At 33.0% G+C, this 21,953-nt stretch overlaps 1 protein-coding gene and 1 long non-coding RNA gene across 2 annotated transcripts in view; one reads left to right on the top strand and one right to left on the bottom strand.

Annotated features, from left to right (window-relative positions):
• Positions 1–782: 782 nt before the first annotated feature.
• LOC114334396 (chitotriosidase-1) overlaps positions 783–21,953 on the top strand; it is a 59,319-nt gene continuing 38,148 nt past the window's right edge. Inside the window, exons 1-2 of the mRNA XM_028284432.2 lie at positions 783–902; positions 3,703–3,891. Coding sequence (XP_028140233.2) covers positions 845–902; positions 3,703–3,891 — 247 coding nt within the window. The 5' untranslated portion in view covers positions 783–844. The remainder of the gene's footprint in view (positions 903–3,702; positions 3,892–21,953) is intronic.
• On the bottom strand, positions 18,687–19,320 carry LOC126878766 (uncharacterized). Its single transcript, XR_007695772.1, has 3 exons — positions 19,136–19,320; positions 18,846–18,953; positions 18,687–18,784 (listed from the first exon to the last, which is right to left on the bottom strand). It is a non-coding gene; the product is annotated as an uncharacterized LOC126878766 (long non-coding RNA).

Consider the following 21,953-nt stretch of genomic DNA (forward strand, 5'->3'; position numbering starts at 1 on the left):
TTTGTTGTACGCTACTTGTAGCCAATTTTTCCCGGCAGTCCGTTTCAGATCATCTGTCCATATCATAGGAGGTCTGCCTCTGGGTCTTTTGTGTTGGTATGGTCTCCACATTAGAATTGTTCTGTGCCATTTATTTAGATCGCTCCTAGCTACATGTCCATCGTATTCCCATTTCAATTTTAATGATTTTTGTACCACATCGGTGACTTTGGTTTTCTGTCTTATCCATGTGTTTGTTTTCCTGTCCACTTAAGGACAGGAAATAACATTACTATGTTAATTTAAATGTTTTAATAAATAAAAAAGCTAGTTTCAACTATTGGCAGGATGTAAGTATGTATTTACATGTTTAGCTTAACAGTCAAAATTTTATCCTTTTGTATTAATTTTAATCGTGGAAATATTTATTTCTAGGTTTAACCGACGATGGTCCAACTGGTTCGAAAACGTTCTAAAGAGTTATAATCCATTTGGATGCATTTTCAATTCAAAAAATATTACCCTCAACAGTTTCGCCATGTTAATCGCCAACGTCAAGGGGACTTGATAGGGCACGTTAGGAAGAAGATTACCCTCATATATTAGAAGTTTTTTTACTTCATTGTAAGTTTGCTTGAACTATGGTATACAACCAACTAATGGAAATTCCCTTTTAATTTTTTTTTATTAAATTGCTTTCAAAATATAATAAACATTCTTTTTTCATACGTGTTGGTTTACTTTAGAATATTTTTTATCTTTAAAAACATTATTCAAATTTATCTGATAAATCAATAAATTGTCTTGCTGTATAAATGAATCGTAGATTTCTGTTATGTAGTCTTAATACCAGTAAGTGCTCAACATGAAGGTGCTAGTGTTACTCTCGGTACTATCTGCATTTCTTGTTTGCCAAACATCAGGTAAGCATATTCTTTATTGATAAAAATAAAAGTAGTTTCTTAACTTTGCTTTTCATGTACTTAAGCAATGTAAATAGTCGTTTTAAAAGATAGCTTAGTATTTCCCACTGAATCAGTTAATATTCGATCATCTAGCAACTTCAAATGATTTTATCCTTTTCTGCCTTCTATTAATATTCTACTCGTTAAGAACTCTGGACCCTTCGAATGTACATGGTGTATGATATAAATTTAGTATCCTTATTGGCGTTTCCGATGACTAACCTCAAAACACCAAAATTTCGGACTTTTTGACATTCTGACATCCTTCTTCTATGTAAACTGATAATAGGGTGACATAAGGTTCCTTTTATTGATTGGCTTGAGGTCAATCATTTTCATCAGTTTTAAAATCAATTTCTCGAATGATTTGGACATAATTATTAGTAATAGCGAAATGCAATGGCACGTTCTTCACGAGGTTTTTTAATCATGACTTCGACAACTTTCCCTCTAGCCGGATATAATCATTGTTCAAAATTGTTACTTTAACCAAACCCTTGTTTGTAGTGAGTTCAAAATCTCTTCTGTTATTAAGTTGACTCCTAGTAATTTTTCCGGATTCAGTTTGTCTTTAACATCCTTAGCAATAATAGTAGTAGTAGTAGTAGTAGTAGTAGCTAGACGGATTTTGCCAAGATACTTATTTGGGAAAGGGGCTAATCCATTGGCTCCCTCATTAAGAGCAAACAGTAGCGATCAACAGGTAGCAACAAACGCGTTCCAAGATTGCGTCTCTAATTTTGAATATTTTGTCGAGATATTTGGCACATATATTCGTAATATAATAAAGAATGGCGGTGCAGAGCCCAATTTTAGAAATATGTTAGTATGTGGAAATTACTCTATAACTAAATAAAATATTGAAAAAAGGAGCCTGTACCGCCATTAAGAAAGACAAAAAAATACACTTTCTTCAAATAAACTTTTTTATCCCGTGCCTAGATTTTGTATCACATTGGAACTACTAAAAATCGACTTTTTTATAACAAGAAATCGAACGTCACTGACTTGGCAACATTTCGCGCCTATGTGTATAAAAATTATTTTATCTACTCTATGTCATATTATATACAGTACGTAAACCGTTCGGCTGGACATAGGGATTATACATTGAGAGAATTGTGGCAACTGCGGTAACCTGTGTTAGTTGAAGCTTCTGTTCGAGTACGAGTTTTTGGTGCAATAGAGCTGTTAGAACGAATAGAATGAGTGAATTTTGAAGCAAGGCTGTCCATAAATAAATCGAAAACAAAGTTTATTATTAATGAGTTAATAACTTTACTTTAATTTTTAAAATATTTATTTTTAAAAACTAATTTCAAAACTAAACAATTTTCCCATTCCCTTGGGCCAACAATATTTAGCTACTACATTGTAATATTTTGACGTTTATTTGTGTCAGAGTTGTCAATTTTGAGGTTAATGCCCCTTAACGCTAACAACCATATTGTCATCGAGAGAGCTTAGTTGCCACAATTGTCTCAATATAATACAATGTACGTATTTATGAATCTAAATATGTACAATGTATGTTATACTACATTCGCTCTCGCGAGATTTTTTTTGAGACATTCGGAATAGGAAACGTACAACACAAAAATTCCTACCTCACACTATTAACTGTTAAAATCAACTTAATCTTCATTAAAAAAAGAAGAATTATTAGAAATAGTGGGAGTGTCTACTAATCTCATAAAATTTTGTGAAGTTTATTTCTACAAAATATTTTTATTTTGTACAATAAATAATTTTCTCATTTGCTATCAATACATTATAATGGTTTAAATAAATAAATATTGATTGGAGTAAGGTTTATGTTATTTTTATGTCTGTTTACTATTAATAATATTAGATATGAGCAGGTGCGTTGGTTTTGTAGTAATTTCCAGTCACTTCTGACAACTGAATTTTTCAAAAAAGAAATTACTAACGTCAGTGTCAAAAAAAGTCTCGCGAGAGCGAATGTAGTATACCTATGTCCAGCTGAACGATTTACGTACTGTATAAGTTTTTAGTTTGTGAAAACTGTCATTATAGATAGCAGTGCGTGAAGGGTTTCAAGTGTGCGTGAAGTAACAATGTATTTTAAATGGGATTTACTTTTTCGCACACTTTCAAGTTCTAAAAATTGTAAAATAGAAATGAATTCCAGTGACGAAGAGTTACAGTTTTTTTATTTGTTTATCGTAGATAAAATATTGTATGAAACTGTGCGTGAAGTACTTTTTGCGAACTTACGCGATGTATAGCACTCGCTCCGTTGTCGCTCGTGCTCTTAATATCGCGTGCGTTCGCAAAAAGCATACTTCACGATCTGTTTCATAAATAACTAGTTTTTGATAGTATAAACGTCACTGTCAGTGTCGAATTACCGACGCACTGTTGCCTCACTTTTGAAAGTTCGCAGAACTTTCGCAATCTTGGACCGCGTTTGTTGCTACCTGTTGATCGCTACTGTGTGCTCTTAAGTTAAAATTTGTTTTCAAGATATTCTCTATAATTTTTTATTTTTTTTCAAATTGTTATTGGTCTTGTGGAAGTTGGAAGATCAACTTTTAGAAACTTTTACGTCCATCAACTTCTTAAGACTTTGATTTATTCCCAGCTGGGTACATAGTTGGGCAAAAGCAGACATCACCAAAAAGTAACTTCTGAATAATTTCAAAAGATTTAATGTTTTAAACATACGATTTTTCTTTACCTATTTAATATTTTCTTTGTATGTGCCACTACATAATTATTTTCGTCATTTTTATAGGTGCGGAAAAACGGGTCGTTTGTTATTTCGCCAGTTGGACCATTTATAGAGCAGGAAAAGGTGCTTTCGATGTCAGTAATATAGATCCATCGCTGTGTACACACATTAATTTTGCTTTCCTTGGTCTTAATGAAGATGGTTCTATTCACATTTTGGATTCCTGGGAGTCAAGTGATGCTGGTGGTCATGGTAAGTAAATATTTGCACTGTGAATGTCACTTTTCCTCAACATAAGAAAGAATCCGATTAATAATCTTGATCGAAGTAATATAAGGTAATTTGATGTTGGAGTAATAGTAGATTATGAGTTTAAATATTTTTATTTTTATCGAGCACAGTTAATTTTACAAATTCATGTTTTTTTATTACTCATGTCTTGAAAATAACTGAGTTGATATAAAATATTTTCTATGTCAAGTATGTACGTTTGATACGTAAAGAGAGCGAAATGTGCGTGCGATATATTTCCATTAACTGAAAATGTGAGATATTTCTTAATTTACGTAGAGCGCGTCATGTGTTGTCCGACTGCTGACTAGAGATGAAGATTTTTCTAAAAGTGCGAGATAATTTTGATTGTGTTTGAGCGCCATAATATTATCCTAACAGTAGACTTCTTCTTCTTCTTTTTCTTTTTGTATAGACATGACTCTGTCTGTTTTTTTTTTCAATGTGCCTCTAGTAAGTTGTCGTTCCATCATTTTCGTGGTCTTGCCACTGGGGAATCATATTCCTATTGGGGAATCGTCTCTCGCTGTCCTCACTACTCTATTTGTTGTCAGTCGGCTTAAGTGGTCATTCCATTCAATTCTTTTGTTTCTTACCAAGTTATTAATGTTGTCCACCTTGCATCTCAGTCGCATATATCTACTTCTAGCTCTGTCCCATAGAGTCTTACCATCGATTTATCGAAGAGTTTTCATGTCTGCTGTTTCTAGCATTTTGTTTTCCTTTCTGTATCAAGTCGTGTTTCTGCCGCGTATGCCATTATTGGTCTGATAACTGATTTGTAAATTCTGCTTTTCACTTCATGTTCGATATTTTTATTTCTCCATATTGCTTCATTCAGGAAACCTGCGGCTCTGCTTACTTTATTACCATCCATACCTATTACCATATTATACAGTCTTATCATCGATTTTTGGAAGGGTTTTCATCTCCACTATTTCGAGCAATTTTTTTGTCCTCTCTGTATCGGCCTAACTTAGACGAGAGGGTCAATGTTACGGTAAAGAACTTGCAATTTATAGGGCTTTTAATCAAGGGGATCTTTTTTGTGGCTTTCTAATTTTTAAATTCAAAAGCAATAACATGTTTTTATGATCTACTACTTAAAAATATTTTTGAAGTTATACTTCTTTACCGGCGATAGAGGGTGAATTTTTATATGTTAAAACCTATCAGCCCGGCGCATGCGCATTATAACTTTGTTCTGATTGGATGTTCAAATGACATGTCAAAAATTATTCCAAATGGCGGCTGTGGCACAGCTGTACACAAGGTTCGCTTTCAAGATGCAGTAGAAATAGAAATAAACAAACCAAGACACGTTAAATGCCACTAGGAGCACAACCGGATCATAATTTACAATGTATATACATTGTACATTCCAAATCATGATTTCCAAAGTTTATACATTGTAAATTATGAATCGGAAGTGCTCCTAGTAGCATTTAAAGTGTCTTGGTTTGTTTATTTTCTACCGCATCTTGAAAGCGAACCTAGTGTAGTTTGATTATTTATGGTTGTTGCGTTTTGAAATTTGTGTGAAAAGAAACAAAGTTAGTTAATAGTTATACTGCCTTTTTAAATAGTTTTCATATACCTATATTTTTGGACTTTTGGACTATTTTGGACAAGGAAAACTCATTCTAATTTGGTAAGTAGTTTTTATTATAATCATATTGTAATTAAACATTTGGATTAGGTTGGAATACATACATTTATTTTCTCAAGAATGGGGATTTTAGAGAGAAATCCCAAATTAGGTCCGATTTTTATTTTTAAATTATGATATTTTGGCGTAGATTTATTTATCTAGTAGGTATGTAATGCTTTGATTTACATACTTAATTTGATTACCAACAAAAGTTCTACCAATTTTCATCTAATATATTGTTTTCTTACTGTTTTGTTATTTAATATTTTCTTCCACAAGATTTAAACTACATAATTTAATTACATATATATTTAAAACAACTGTCAAACAGTAAAACGTTCAGTTACCCTATTTTTCCACATGAGAAATAATGTGCGATTGGACGAGTGAGTCTAGGCTTCGATTACGAATCAAAGCGGCATGAAGTTCACGGGTTCGATACCCGATGCAAGTTTTTATTTTTTTTATTTTTTTTTCCATTTTATGATTGTAAGTATATTTGTTATATAATTTTTTTTTTCAGAGAATGCGTATTTAAAATTTTTGCCAACAATTATTATCGTTCAGAAATAATTTTTTCTTTGTGGCATTTTTCAATGTGTTTGTGTGCGTTTTATTTTTTAATTTTTTGGTATTGTCTTAAAAATCACATAATATGTAGTAGAAGTATAACTTCTTACGTGCGTACAAAAGTACACACACATTCTTTTTTTTTACAACCGTGTTAAAAATGCAATTCTTAGCACTCCATACGAGCGTTAAAAATGCTACTTTAAGGCACTAGTGCTTTAAAAAATTTTTAAGCACTGCAGCTCGTATTGACCGTATATGCAATTTTAATGTAATGTCAAAAAAATATAAAATTGGAATGTCAGTCAAGTTCAAGTAAAAATTTTTGTAGATATTGTCCTGTAATTACGTTTGTAGAAAAAATATTGTATGATATGCGTGTTAAAAAGTACATTTTTAAGGCACTCATGTGAATTGCAGAACTCGCTTTGGCTCATTCTGCAAACTTTCACATGCGTGCCTTAAACGTGTACTTTTAACACTTATTTCATAAATAACTATTTTATATAGAGGTGTGAAAGAGTCGAACTTTTTAAAAACGGAGGCGACACCCTTTCACATGAATTACTGAAATCTGGCAACAGAAACAGCTGCAGACTGGACATTAGGCATACTGTGTCCCCTTCACAAAAAGGAGACATAATGGTGTGTGATACTTACAGAGGCATAACTCTACTGAATAACGCATATAAGTTTCTACTGTCCAACGTATTGTACAAAAGAATGCTTCTCTATGTCAAACGAATAGTGGGAGGAATTCAGTGTCAAGTTCGACCTAATAAATCAACAATTGACCAAATCTTTACATTGAAGCAAATTTTTGAAAAACCCTAGAGTTCGTCGTCGACACCCACCACATATTCATTTAACCTGGCTGTGGTAGAATTCCAAATATCGCTTCATCTTATTCAACTAACTGAACTTAAACGCACAGGAGCAGCGAGCATGGACCGAATCTAGAACGGCCCTCAATTGCAATAATGGAGTAAGACAGGGTGATGAACTATTATGTCTTTTCTCTAACCTTGCACTAAAATGGTAATTCGATAGTCTCAGATTAACACAAATGGCACTATCTTTAACAAATTTGTGCAAGTTGTTGGATATGCATATAAAATCGACATCATAGCTATGTCCACAGAGTGTCTGGGCCTCGATTTTTGACCCTTCGCTTCGTTATCGAACGTATTCGCTTCGTATCTGTTTAGTATAGGAAGCGAATACGTTCGATAACGAAGCGAAGGGTCAAAAATCGAGGCCCTGACCGATGCATTTCGATCGTTTAGGGCTAGAGCATCTACATAATATACAGAGAATGGGACTAATGCCCGGTTGCACCAACAGATCTTAGGCTTAAGTCGAAAATATCATAAGAATTAATATAATATAATTATAATATATTATAATAAGAATACCATAATATAATAATAGATATAATTGATAATAAGGTAAGAATCTAAAATTATGGTGCAACGTAAGTGATACTCAAGGAGTCCCTATCTAAAAGTAGAGCTTAGCTAAGCTGGAGCTTAAGATCTGTTGGTGCAACCAGGCATAAATGTAAAGGAACACTCCTTATGCAACACTCCTTATGGAAAAGTGGCCCCGGTCAAATTTAACGAAACTTTGGTCAATTATAGTCCTCAGTGAGTAGATTAAAAAAGTCCATGGCACCTATGTCTGAAAAACTATTATTCTCGAGCTACAGCATTCTGAATTTCTTTAATTCAGGTATTCGGTTTACGTTAAGTCCACTAATTCACGGTCAAGTGAATGCAAATATCAGTTAACTGAAAGAAGACAGACTCATTTCCTTCATACATATTTGGGTGTTGCATATTAATTCGTGGTTAAAAATAGCTGCATCGTATTTTAGTCTTCAGAAAACCTCCGAAAAGTCCTCAGAAAACTGAAGAAGTGCGATAGAAAATGTTCTGCTAGAGTGACATAACAATTATCATGTTTTCATGAATGCTTCACACTTTTCCAACACCAGCACAGCTGCAGTTCCACCTTATCTTTAGAAAACTACTGAACAGTGCCGGATTAAGGGAAGGAATAGGGGAATTCCCCCCGTAATAATGTCCAGAATTAAAGAAAAAATTGTTGAAACATGATTATTACACGTTCAAATATGATAGTTTACATGCAACTTACTACAGACAGACAAATTCAACCCAATTAACTCCACAGTTAGGAAAATCAAGTGAACTTATTGCAAATGTTATTACCCCTATTCCACGAATATACGACTGTTTTAGATTATCTCGACAGCGAATATTTTACTGTACAAAATATGAAAAACAAAAGTAAATTAAAAATTACATTGTTGTTTATTGGAATAATTAGTAGACCCATTTATACTTTCGTATTAAAAATACTTCTTATGTTTCACACTAAAATATTCATTGTCACGATAATCCAAAACAGTCGTATATTCGTGGAATGGCCTATATTATGTATTTTATGTAATTAAAGTGTATCTATTGTATATATTTTTTGGTTGGTGTTTTATTGGAAGTCTCCCCCTCCCCCAAGGCAAATGTTCCGCCACTGCTACTGAAGTATCCCATAGGTCGTTAGTTCAGTCATATATTATATGATGCATCTAACCGAAATCAGCAAAATCTTAACGTACAGATAGTCGAAGATGACATAAACCCGATTTTTCCACACAAGATTGTAATTAATATTTAATGCATTAATTAATAGCAGGCGTACTATAACCATTTGGTAGAAGACTTATGTAATTTTGTACCCTATATGTTAGTGAAAGGTATTTATACCTGTAATTTTGTAACAGGTAACATTGTTGTTATCTTAGGTTGAACATAACTTTTGCAAACTTTTGTCATGTTAGAGTCACATAATATGAACTTGTTTAACTCAGAGATTGTTAAAAATCTGGTAGTTCATTTTAATAAATGTTTATTTATTTTGTATATCATTTATTTTTATTACTCCTTTATGTTCATTATTACAGGTTTAATATATTTAATATTTGACAGCAGTGTAAGATACCTGGGAGAATGATCGAAGATCATTTTCATGGCGCCCATGATTAGTTAGTTTTATTTATTTTGTTCGTTTTTAGTCATTAGTCATCTCCATTCATTTTCAGTACATTATTCTTATTTTATTATTTCATCTTTTAGTCATCATTACTATCTATATAGAGCTACTGTTCTTCGACAGGCATGCAAACGAGCCGTATCCATCCTTGAGTGTCAAGTTGCTCTCTTGCATCTATAGCTAGCCAACTCTATTCAGTTTGCCTCTGTCTCTTCCCACTTCTACTTCTATCCCTTCTAATTCCCCTTTCTTCAGTACTACTGCACTTTAGTAGTATTTTTTTTTTATTTTTCCTATTGCGGCTTCTCAACGTAGAAGTCACTTCATCCTTTTCTTTACACTCACCCACTACATCTTCTTTTCAGCCACAACTATTTAGTTACTTAGTCTTTTTTTTTCCTTACTTCTGTTGGAGTACCTATATCTTTCTTTTTACTTTCACTCCAACAGAAGTTTTCTTATTTTTGTTACCTGCCTGTAATTAATGTAGCAATAATGTTATTTTGAGGTTTTACACCTATTCAAGTGGCTAGTTTCAATTACTTGTACACTGGACGTAAGTAACCACATTTTCTTTTTTTCAACTGTCAAAATTTCACCCTTTTGCATTTATATCTAAGTGGTTCACTTATTTCCAGGTTTACACTGAGGATGGTCAGTTTGACCGAAAACGTTTTGTACAACCACTCCCTTGTGGATGAATTTTAAAAAAAATTTTTTAATAAATTTATAATATACCTATATACAACAGAAGTGTTTACTTCATTCTACGTTGTCTTAACAAAGGTATACAGCCAACTACAGGGTTTACCCTTTTAAAGTTTTAATTAATATTTCGCGTTTACCTACTAATACGTGGTTATTGTTCTCTGCTAATACCATGTGTGTACTTTTTTTTCCTTTTCGTATTGAGATCAAGTCCATTTTATTTACTTATATCTGATATGTTGGAGATTATTCTTTGCAAATCATCTAAGCTATTTGCAAAAACTACTTCTTCGTCGGCAAATCTAATCATTTTTAGAGGCACTCTATTCTGCATGCGTGAAAAAGTGATATGTCTTGTTCTGCTCTAGCAGCAAGCAGCACTTATTGTGGTTGTTCCTCAATTTTCTGAAGGCGCTTCAGTAGCAGTGGCGGAACATTTGCCTTAGAAGAGGGGATAAAACACTAACCCCTAAATACATAAAATAGATAACCCCAAACTACAAGCCATAGATAATAACATGTGCAATAAGTTCCCTTAATTTTCCTAACTGTCGATTTAATTGGGTTGAATTTGTCTGTTTGTAGTAAGTTTCATGTCAGTTAATACATTTTTTATGTTTCAACAATTTTTTTTATTTCTGGACCGTGTTACGGGGGTAATTACCCTCTTCCCCCTAGATCCGCCGCTGTTCAGTAGTTTTCTAAAGATAAGGCGGAACTACAGCTATGTTGGTATTAGATAAGTCTGAACCCAGTGACGGTTTAAGGCATCATGGGGCCCTAGGCGGCCATAAGAAGTAGGCCCCTTTATAGCGGCCTTTACATTAAAACAAATTTACAAATAGGTCTTGCGCCCACACTTAAACAAAATCATGATTACCGCCCTTGTGACACTTCGTCTATCAGTTACCTATTCATGTCGAATCGGAGAACTTTTATAATACGGAAAATTTTCGGGAGGGGGACGTTTCATAAATATAGAGGTTTTTAAACTTTGGAGCGTCCTACAGTTATTGGAGTACCTACTTATCCTTAAAAATTTGTAGGAGAATATTATTAATACCAGTTAATTGTAAATATTTTTATCAAACAATCATGCAAAAATCAGATGTGAGGGTATAAATTTTATGACTCTATGATGCGTTATGGAGTCATAAAATGTATACCCTTACAGTTGATTTTTTAAGGAATTTTTGATAAAAATATTTACTAGTTAATTTTACTATGGGTAATATTGTCCGACAAATTGTTAAGGGTAGGAATATTCCAGTTGTCGGACGCACCAAAGTGTAGAAACCTTTATATTTATGAAACACCCCCTTCCCGAAATTTTTCCGTATTAGAAAAGTTGTCATACTCAACATGAATAACTGAACAAACGAAGTCTCATGAGGGAGGTAAGCATGATTTTTTTAAGTGTGGGTGTGGGCCCAATGTCTAAAATATTTATGTTATTTTGGGACAAACTACTACAAAAATAAATTACGACAATGGATAAAGATCATTTATTATCAGGTAGGTACTAAATTAAAACTACTTACTCGTATGTTAAAATTAATCTTGGTCCAATACTGGTCCAAAGAAAACCAATAATTATTTTTGAAAAATATAAACGCAGAATGAAAGATTACATTATTACCAAAGGCCGAAAGTCCCTGAAAACTTCTATAATGTTTATTTTATTAAGTTACAGGGGTGAAAATAAAAGAGAAAATTTAGTTTTTAATTGCAAATAGGTATTTCATTCAAAAGAAAATTTGTATTTATTCTAAGGGACTTTCGGCCCTCGGTAATAACGTAATATTTGATTCTGGATTTAAATTTTTCAAAAATACTTTCTCAGGAATACTTTCTCAAAAATTTTTTCAGGATTCGAAAAAAAAAAGAATGCATTTAAAACACAAGAAAATTTTGACAGGCGACATTTTGCGCCTTTTCCCTTAAATGAAAACTTTTTGTCTGAAAACTGGTGAGGGAATACATAACAATGTCTCCGTTAATAATGGGCCGTTAATGATAGACGTAAAAAATGGTCTAGAAAATATTTTTATGGTCTAGACTAGAATACGAATATCGAAACAACATTTCAAAATTTTTAATCCCCGCAACGTTAAAAAAAATACAAGTTATAAACAAATTATAACAATTTTCAAACGCTATTTTGGGGGGAAGCTTAATTGAAATAATTGAAATTTAATTGAGTTTATACTCTATCGGTAACAACCCCATTTTTGCAATCGAAAAAATGGTAACATTTAATAAACAAATTAAATATCTCATATACTATTGAATATTTTTCAATCAATTTTTCTTGCTTTATACTGGTAATATAAAGCAACTTTTCCCGTAAAATAAAATATTTTATAGTGCTTATTTATTATGCAAATAATAATTTTTTGCAAATTTTTTTTTAAGCTAACAATTACACAATAACAGTAACAATCATTAAAACCATGAATTTCCGCAACAGTTAAATAAGTAAACGTATAAACATACACGATAAACATATACATTAGGGTGGAACGAAAAATTCTAATTCATTATTTTTTATGGGGCTAGTGTGAAAAAGTTGTGTTCTGATGTATAATAAAACTGTAAGAAATCTTTTTTGTATTGGACCCTATCTTCAGGTTCCATATTAAATTTAAATTTTTGGGAATAACAAAAAAAATAAATTTTAGAAATTTATTTTTTTATCAGTTCTTTGAATCTAAATAATAATTGTTTTATGATACAATATACATTTTAAGATTGGTAGTATGATTTTGTGTTAAAAAACGGCATAACATTTCTAGACTGCAACCTTGAACGAATAAAGCCATCCCTTGATTCTGGTCCACAAACAGCAGTTGATGCTTCAGTTACTAACTTAACAGTTCTTTCCACGGATTTTGTATGACAAGGGCAGTTTAAGACCTCTATGTTGTTGTAATTCCCAGAATCTGTCATATCCCTTACATCCTCATTGGAAATATGTTTTAGCAAACGAGGAGCCGTAACTTTGAATCCAGAAATAGAAATTAAGTCATTATAATCTGCAGCACTAAAATTTAATGTTGGTATTTTGAATCTCCGGATCTTTTTTCTTTCTGACTTTCTCTAGCTTTTGGCACTCTGCGTAGTCCTAGCTCCAGTATATGATTTCGTTCATCTTTCATCATACCGAGTAATACATTTTCGGGATGGGCAAAATAAGCATTCATTTGGATAACGGCATCGATAATTTTTCTTTGGTCAATTGGTAGAAATCGTGAATAATGGATCGTTCGCCATAAATGTTTTGAACCATATAAACAGTTAGGATACAGTTTTATATATAAAAAAGCTGGTTCATACACTTTTTGGATGAAACTTACTAACATAATTAATTGGGGGCTGGGACATTCAGTTTCAACATACAATCGAAGCAACCGATTATCAACTGTCAGCCACCTTGCGTGTGATATTTTCCCGGGTCTTTTAAGGCTCAAATCATTAGGACATTTTCCCGCAGCAACTGCTTGACTGATTTGGTACAAGTACTTTTGATCGGTACTAAGGTCTGTTGTTTCTAATAATATTGCTAGGTTGTTATCTATTGCGACCAAATCGACAACAGCCTTCTCTTCACAGCGTTCCAGAAGTTTCCCTTTTGATCCTGAAAAACCAAGTGGTCCACAGGTGTGTCCATCTAACTGTTGAATTAAATGACGTAGAGGTAGCTCATTGCAATGAAATAAGCGTACTAGCCATTGAAGTGAAGTGCCGCAGTATTCGTGACGTAGATGGTTGGACTGTAACTGTTGACAAAGGAGCAATGAATTTTTCTTCATGATCATCTACAATAGAAGAATTTGAATCAGACAAGCTGCTACTTATGGGAGGATTAGAGGAATCAACGGTACATGCTTTAAGAACAATTTCATCAGTATTATATTTTTGAGAACTTGCCTTTTCCTTCATGGTTCTTTCCATTTTCTTCTTTATTGCTGCAGATGCTGCAATATCCACTGGTCCAATTGCCATTTTTCGACAGGATTGTTGATAGAAAAATTCGCTCATTTTGTGGTACTTTCTTGATTTTATCACAAGTACACACACACAGTTCCAGTCATGTTGCACTTGCAAGCCGCGATATTCAATAACTTTTTACACTCCTTTCGAAACTGGCAAATATTTTCTATCCATGAATCAGATGCTTGCTGATTTTTTGTGTACCTATCGCTTAAGATTTTGATACTTTCTTTAACTATTTTTAATCATATCTTGAAGTCACTTATGCGATAATATTGGAATAGAAGCTTTTATTCATATTTGTTCTACTTTCGTTGCAACGGCATTCAAGGTCGGCGATAGATGGATCTCTTGTATTATTTGTCAACTTAATTCATTACGAATAAAGAGAAAGCACTTTAGAATGTTTAGCACTAAGGGCCGGTTGTTCGAACGCTAATCAACAATGATCATTATCAAATATTTAATTACTGTCACCAAAACTGTCAATGTCAACTTTGTTTGGGTTGCTGAAAACATAATTAATTACAATTATGAGATTTATTATTAATTATGTTAATAATTATTGTTATATTAATTGATTATAGACTCCACAGACTTTTTAACAACCCAAACAAAGTTGACATTGACAGTAATTAATTATTTGATAATGATCATTGTTGATTAGCGTTCGAACAACCGGCCCTTAGTTGGTAAAACACGATCGTTGAAATTTGATTAGAGCCATATTGATTTTTTCTACAAAAATATTTTTTTTTTTTTCATTTTTCAAATCCAATATGGAACCTCAGAATATTTTTTTATTTCAAAATGCTCTCGCACCAATTGTTTTCATCACCTGACACAATTTTTAAAAGATAGCCACAAGAATTTTTCTTTTCTTTTATTTTTTTACCTTTTTCGTTCCACCCTAATATACATACATACTTCGAAACGAATTAAATGTGTCATCACTCAAAAGTAAATGTAGATAAAAAAAAGGTCAACCTACAAATTCATAGTACATTGAACTTAACAGGATAAATTATAAGAACTTCTTAAAAAAAATGGCACGTGTTGGCCCTAATCTCAAGTATGTAGTTTTGAGATGCGAACACAAGAGTTCCAAAAGAACTATTTTAAATAGGAAAATCTTTCTTTATTACTGCTAATTACTGTAAAATAATAAAATAAATTAGAAAATTAAAATAAACTCACCACCACTATGAAATGAGAATTCGACACAAAAAACTGTATACTTTACTGATTAAAAACAAATAAATGTGTAATGCGTTTACAAGGAACACCAAAAGAATACTCTGGCTAAATTAAGGGAAGTTTCTACTTTTATAACATTGACACTTTATTGAAAAGTGTTCGAAAAAGTTAAGTGGGCCCTCAGTACAGATATTGATGTGGATATTGATTGCCTAACATTTTTTTTAATTACTTGGGACAAATTTTACAAGCTATGTAGACGTCTGTGTTATTCTTTCACTCATTCATAATAAGTGGTTGTGGTTAAATACCTACTTAAATCATCCTAGAGTAAACAACCAAGTTCTTATATATGTCATCAACTTTATATCAGCATGTATTTCAAAGATACATGCTGATGTATAACTTCCCGAAATATAGCTTACTCAGGCATCGGTGCGACTACTTCGTGGTTAAATTATTGATCTACAGAGGCGTATTCAAACACGTATTTGATTTGAAAATAATATTGAAAACATATCGCTGCTTTCGAACAAGACTGGCACAATTCAAAATTTCATGTTTTTCAGTAGAAGCAGTTAAAGTTTTTGTGTCGCAATTTATGATTTATTATGATTTATTTAGACTAGTATTATACAAGATAAAATCAAAATTTCTTTTGTTTATAATTAAAAGCTATGTTAGTCAAAATCTTACTACGGTTATCATAAATTTTTGGTTTTTTTTATTAAAAACAAATAGAAGTGTCGTTCTTTCAGGAAAATTATATACGTTATTAATTTAGGTTTGAAATCATTTTATCAAATATTGAAAACAAATTTTATTAATTTTTTTTTTACAAAACAAGGTATACAGTTTTTAATGTAATGCGTATATAACTGATCGAATATAATTCATACTAAAATACAAAAAAAAACATTGTAGGTATAAAAATGCATTGAAATTTAAACATTTTGGTAATAACTAAAACGAAATACTTTTTTTAAATACGAAAGGAAACTAAATGCCTTACTTTTTATATAAAAACTACAAATCTAATTTTTTTTGCACTATCTCCTCCTTTTGTGCCTTTATTAACAGCTGCAGGAATATTATTATAGAAATCGTAATAAAAGCGAGGCACAATATTTTTTTCAATTAGGCCTAATATAGCCGATTTCTTAGTCCCTGATATTCCAGGTTTGCGAGCATAAACTTTATGCAGATTTATATTTGCAGTATTAACCAATGCTCGCCTAAACAACAAATTTGCTCGTAAATACTCATTGTCTTCGTAGGACTTCTTGTAGAAAAAACAATTACATTCATTTTTACGCACTTCAAAAATTTTAATTTATGTGGTTTTTACAACCTCCCCATTTTCATTCTTATAGATATCTTTTAACTCCATTTGTTCTGAAAGATCCTTCAAATTTAAAAAATCGGAGTAAGTCATTTCCCTTACTCGGTACAACTTTCCAGATTTTTTTGCTTGTCTTATTAGTGTAACATATTGGTCTGGAGCATAAATTTCACCCGTTTTCTGATATTTAGAAATTTGCCATTCTATGACGGAATGTACATTATCAGCATTATTTTGTGTATGACCACTGATTAAGTATTTGTTCAAGATTGTATTAACATTAGAAAGTTTTGTAACAGCATACAAATATAAAGCAAATAAAAATTTATTCTTATTTTAGGCGGTACAATTGTCTGTATAGAAAATGATTTCGATCAATTTATTTAGTGCCAAGGCTTTATCATTTAAAAAACCATACTGAAGTAAACTCAACAAGGTCATTTAACTCAGGTCAATATCATTTAACTCAACAAGGTGATACCAGGCACAAGAACCGATTTCATTTGCTCCTCTATCAGCATCTCCCTCGTGCCAAAAATAGCAAATAACCTCAGAATCAATGGGGGATACAAACGTTAAATTATGTGTTTAACTTAGAAATGTAATAAAAAGAAGACGCTTTTCCAATCGGACAAGGAAGGGCTGCTTGTAGATCAAAAAAGGTGACAAGTTTCTTTGCTTGTAGGTCATTATTTTTTTCTTTTCTACTTAAATCTTTTTCTATCAAATGTCTGTCATATTTTGCTTGAATGAACTTCTTTCCATCCTCGGAGGCATTTTTAAATTCCGTACATAGATCGCATTGATCTTTTTTTGGAAAAAAGAATCCAATATTGCATTCTTTTGTGAATATATCGTAATACGTTCGATAGCACGCAACAGGCAAGTTTTGTTCCTGGCATAATAATTTATAGTCTCTGTGAAGATCAGCGATACTTTTTGATCCTTCTATGAATTCCCTTTTAGTGTCAGCACGGGAGTAGTGAGTTTCTATTCTAGGAATAGAATTGATATGCATCATAATGCCATCTTTGATGGCTTTATCAAGAGAAACATGATGTTTGTGCTTGCCCCTAAGTTCCTCTTCAATGATTCCGTCAGTTTGACGTAAGTCCTGTTTTTCTATAACTGTCCTTAAGCGTCGAACTGTTATTCCTAAGGTAGATACAAAAAACTTTCTGCACACGCTAATCCTTACTCCTCCGAGTTGAAAGTGGAAAGCGTGGTTTGGTCGCCGATGAGATTCAAGATTAGAGTATTTATATTTAGGACAAATAATGGTCATTGAGCTTGCCATAAAATCTCTTTGTCGTTGTAGATTGCCCATAGCCCAATATTCTTTAAATATAAGTTTTCGCTGTTCTTCTGTTATTTTTTCTATACATTTAAGACGACAAATATTGTTACAGGGAGGAAGAACTTGCTTTGCATTTCGAGAGACTTGCGTTTTAATTTTATTTCCATCTTCGTCATGGGTTACCTTAACCGAATCATACGGTTGCCCACTATTTCTCAACTGCTTGGACATGTTCCTTTTCCAATTTGACGAGTTATTTTTTCTTTTTCTACCTCTCTTTGTAACAAGAACATCTTCTTTGTTCTCTTTCTCTAGGAGTCTGCTACTACTATTGTTGGACTCTGATTCTGACGAGGACTGAGCTTCATAGTTTCGATCAGCAATAGAGTTTCCAGAACCATATGGCTCAGACTGGCGGCTTGACGACTTACTTGAGCTACTTGAGGACGAACAATCTGTATTAGCTTCAGTATGATTCGGTTTTATCTCACAAGCATTAAAATCTGAAAAAAAAGGGTACATAAATAAAAGTATTTTAAATATAAAATATATGATCGTCTTCATTGAGCTCTAACTTGGCTGCTGAACTCAATATTTCAGATAAAAATCCATCGAAATCTAATGGTCTTCACATAAAAAACTCAACCTAACACCTATGTACATGCTGGCTGTATGAATCAGGGTAAACTGGTATCTTTGAAAATACTATGGAACTTAATAGTAACCGGTGCATAACAAATACTACCGCATAGAACAACATCGGTAAGTGGCGCAGAAAAGTTTTTTATTGCCAAGTATTTTTATGTATTAATTGCTTTTAAAGTTTCTTGGCTAATAGCTCGCGGTTTCGTTATACAGCATGTATTGGTTACTCTCAAGTTCCATAGGCTGTCCTGTATTAAGAATATGAAAATAACTTCATCAGGATTAACTTCTTTCGGAAAAACCAGTGATGTGCTGGGGTGTGCTAATGTTCCTATTCCATTTTCAGGGACTGTAGACAAGTCATTGTGTATGGGTTCGTCTAAAACAAATTTAATAAAATAAGTTTTCATGACTGCCCTGTATTAAGAACATGAAATTACCTTCATCAGGATTAATTTCATTCGGAAAAACCAGTGTTGTGTTGGGATGTGCTAATGTTTCTGTTTCATTTTCAGGGACAGTAGACAAGTCATTTTGTATGGTTTCGTCTAAAATAAATTAAATATAATAATATCAGTGAATAATATCTTTGAAAAAATATTTACTTAAAAACTGAGCAGAATTACTAGACTGATAACTTTAAATAAGTCAAGTTGACCCAGGCAGGTGAAATAATTAAGGTACCTATCTAAATTTTGTTCCGATTTTTGTACCAAATCCAAAAACTTACCGTTATAATCCTGATTGTCACGGCAGGCTCCGCTAGCATTTGACCTATTCAAATATCGCTGAAGTTTCCACAAAGGTTCGTCCCTGTTGTGTACCTCCAAGTTTCTTCTTGTTAGTTGGCATGACTCTTTTTGGCATGATTGCGTTGATTACCTAAATAATTACAGTAAATATAAAATTATAAATTATAAAGTTATAAAATGAAGTATAACTGGATTCTACATTAAAGTATTAGGTCTGGATCCCGCGTATGAAAAAAAAGTTGATTAATAGCAAGCTGAAAATTTGTTAATAGCTTAAGGGTGTCTAGTCAGATAAACTTTGATATATGGGAACACTGGAACAGGGGCAGTTTTAATTGTGGAACAGGTTAAAAATTTGGAACGGTCACACCACGAAAACGGCACATTTATTTTGTCCGACAGAACAGACTTAAACTCTCCGAACAGAGATTAAACTCTCATGCAAAAATCAGACTGCTATTAATCACCTGTCATCATTCCTGTCATTTGACATATTCTACATGTTTCACTCATTAAAACGCCCATTTGGTGATAAATAGCAGTCTGATTTTTGCATGAGAGTTTAATCTCTGTTTGAAGAGTTTAAGTCTGTTCTGTCGGACAAAATAAATGTGCCGTTTTCGTGGTGTGACCGTTCCAAATTTTTAACCTGTTCCACAATTAAAACTGCCCCTGTTCCAGTGTTCATATATATCAAAGTTTATCCGACTAGACACCCTTAAGCTATTATCAAATTTTCAGCTTGCTATTAATCAACTTTTTTTTCATACGCGGGATCCAGACCTATATCGTTTAAGTCAAGATGGATAATTTATATTGTATAAAATGAAAAAGGGCTGTTAGATTGTTAATATAAAAAGTGATTAAATATTTAAGTTGTTTTCAGGCAAAACTGTTACATCTTAAAATGATTCGACATCGTCCGAAATAAGCCATGAGGATTTTTTGTTTTGTTTTAATACCAGACTGGCACATTTTAGACCAATTCTTTTAAAACAACTCCATTAATAGAGATTATTTTTCGAAAAAAAAAAGTAACAAAGCGAAATATTACGGTATTGTTTAAAATAAAATTGAACAAAAATACCTATATTTATGAACAAGAACGACACAAAATGAAATGGCGCAATCTTGTGCATAAAAACATCATTTTTCAATGGAACTTTTCATTTTGAGTCATTGTTACAGGAATATATATGTAAAAATTTAAAACTGCTATGAGTCTTTTTGAATTGTCACAATCTTGCATGCAAAGTTCGACACTTACCTTATAAAAGTCACGACCAAACTAAATTGATACTTTTTCGTCTTGTCAAAATATGCCGATTTGCAGGAGCGCCATCTAGCGAATACGACTGCTAATTAGATAGAGGAAACTGTAGATAAATTCTACGCCGTTTTTAAAACCTAGTGGCATAGAAAACTCTAAAATGAGAAATTTTGAGTTGTGCCGGTCTTGTTGGAAAGCAGAGATATATATTTTTTGGTAAATTTCCTAATAATTCCTTTTTTTTTGCTTGAAAAATGAAAAACTTTAAAAAAATTCAATAGTAATTAATTTATTTGAGCGGAATGCGGGCTCCATCAAGTGCCCGGGCCCTAGGCGGCCGCCTAGTCCGCCTAATGGTTAAACCGGCACTGTCTGAACCATTCATGAAAACATTCTTCTTCTTGTAGTGCCTATCCGTTTCGGATGTTGGCGACCATCATGGCAATCTGCACTTTGCACACTGCTGCTCTGAAAAGATTTGTAGTGGTTGTGTTGAACCACGTTCGTAGATTTTTCAGCCAGGAAATACTTCGCCTTCCTGGTCCTTGCTTTCCCTCTACTTCTCCCTGCAAGACCAGTTGCAGCAGTCCATATCTCTCACTGTTCCTCATGATGTGAGCGAGGTATTCGATTTTGGCTGTTTTTATTTTGATTAACAGCTCTTTTTCTTTTTTCATTCTCAGCAAAACACCCTCATTAGTAATGTGGTCGGTATAAGATATCTTCAGGATTCGACGATAAAGCCACATCTCAAAAGCCTCAATTTTCTTGCAGGTGGCATCTGTGAGAGTCCACGACTCAACTCCGTACAACAGTATAGGAAATATATAACATCGTAGTAATCTGACTTTTATGGGTATCGACAAATCATGGCATTTGAACAACTTTGCCATTTTTTGAAATGCAGATCTTGCTTTCTCTATCCTACATTTGATTTCTATAGAATGGTCCCAATTTTCATTGACGTTCGTACCAAGGTAGGTGTATGTTTTTACTCTTTCTATTTGTTGACCATTCACACTGATTCGTCCAAATTGCTGTTCATTCTTAGAGATCATCATACATTTGGTTTTCTTAGTGTTTAGTGAAAGTCCGTATCTCTGACTGACCTCTGCGATTCTGCTCATTAACTCCTGTAGGGCTTCAGAACTGTCAGCGAATACCACAGTGTCGTCTGCGTATCTTATGTTATGGATACATTCTCCGTTAATTCTAATTCCGGCTTCAACATCATCCACTGCTTCTTGAAAGATTTCCTCAGAGTAGATGTTAAACAGCAGTGTGGATAGTATACATCCCTGACGGACCCCACGTTTGATTTTGATATCGTCGGATTCTCCTGCCTCTGTTCGGATAGATGATGTTTGATTCCAGTACAGATTGCTGATAATCCTTAAATCACAGGTGTTTATTCCAATATTGGTTAATATCTCCATCAGCTTGTTGTGCTTTACTGTATCGAACGCTTTATGGTAATCAATGAAACATGCATAAATATCGCAATTCACGTCTCTACATCGTTGAAA

The sequence above is a fragment of the Diabrotica virgifera genome, chromosome 1, assembly GCF_917563875.1.
Source record: "Diabrotica virgifera virgifera chromosome 1, PGI_DIABVI_V3a".
NCBI lineage: Eukaryota > Metazoa > Arthropoda > Insecta > Coleoptera > Chrysomelidae > Diabrotica > Diabrotica virgifera.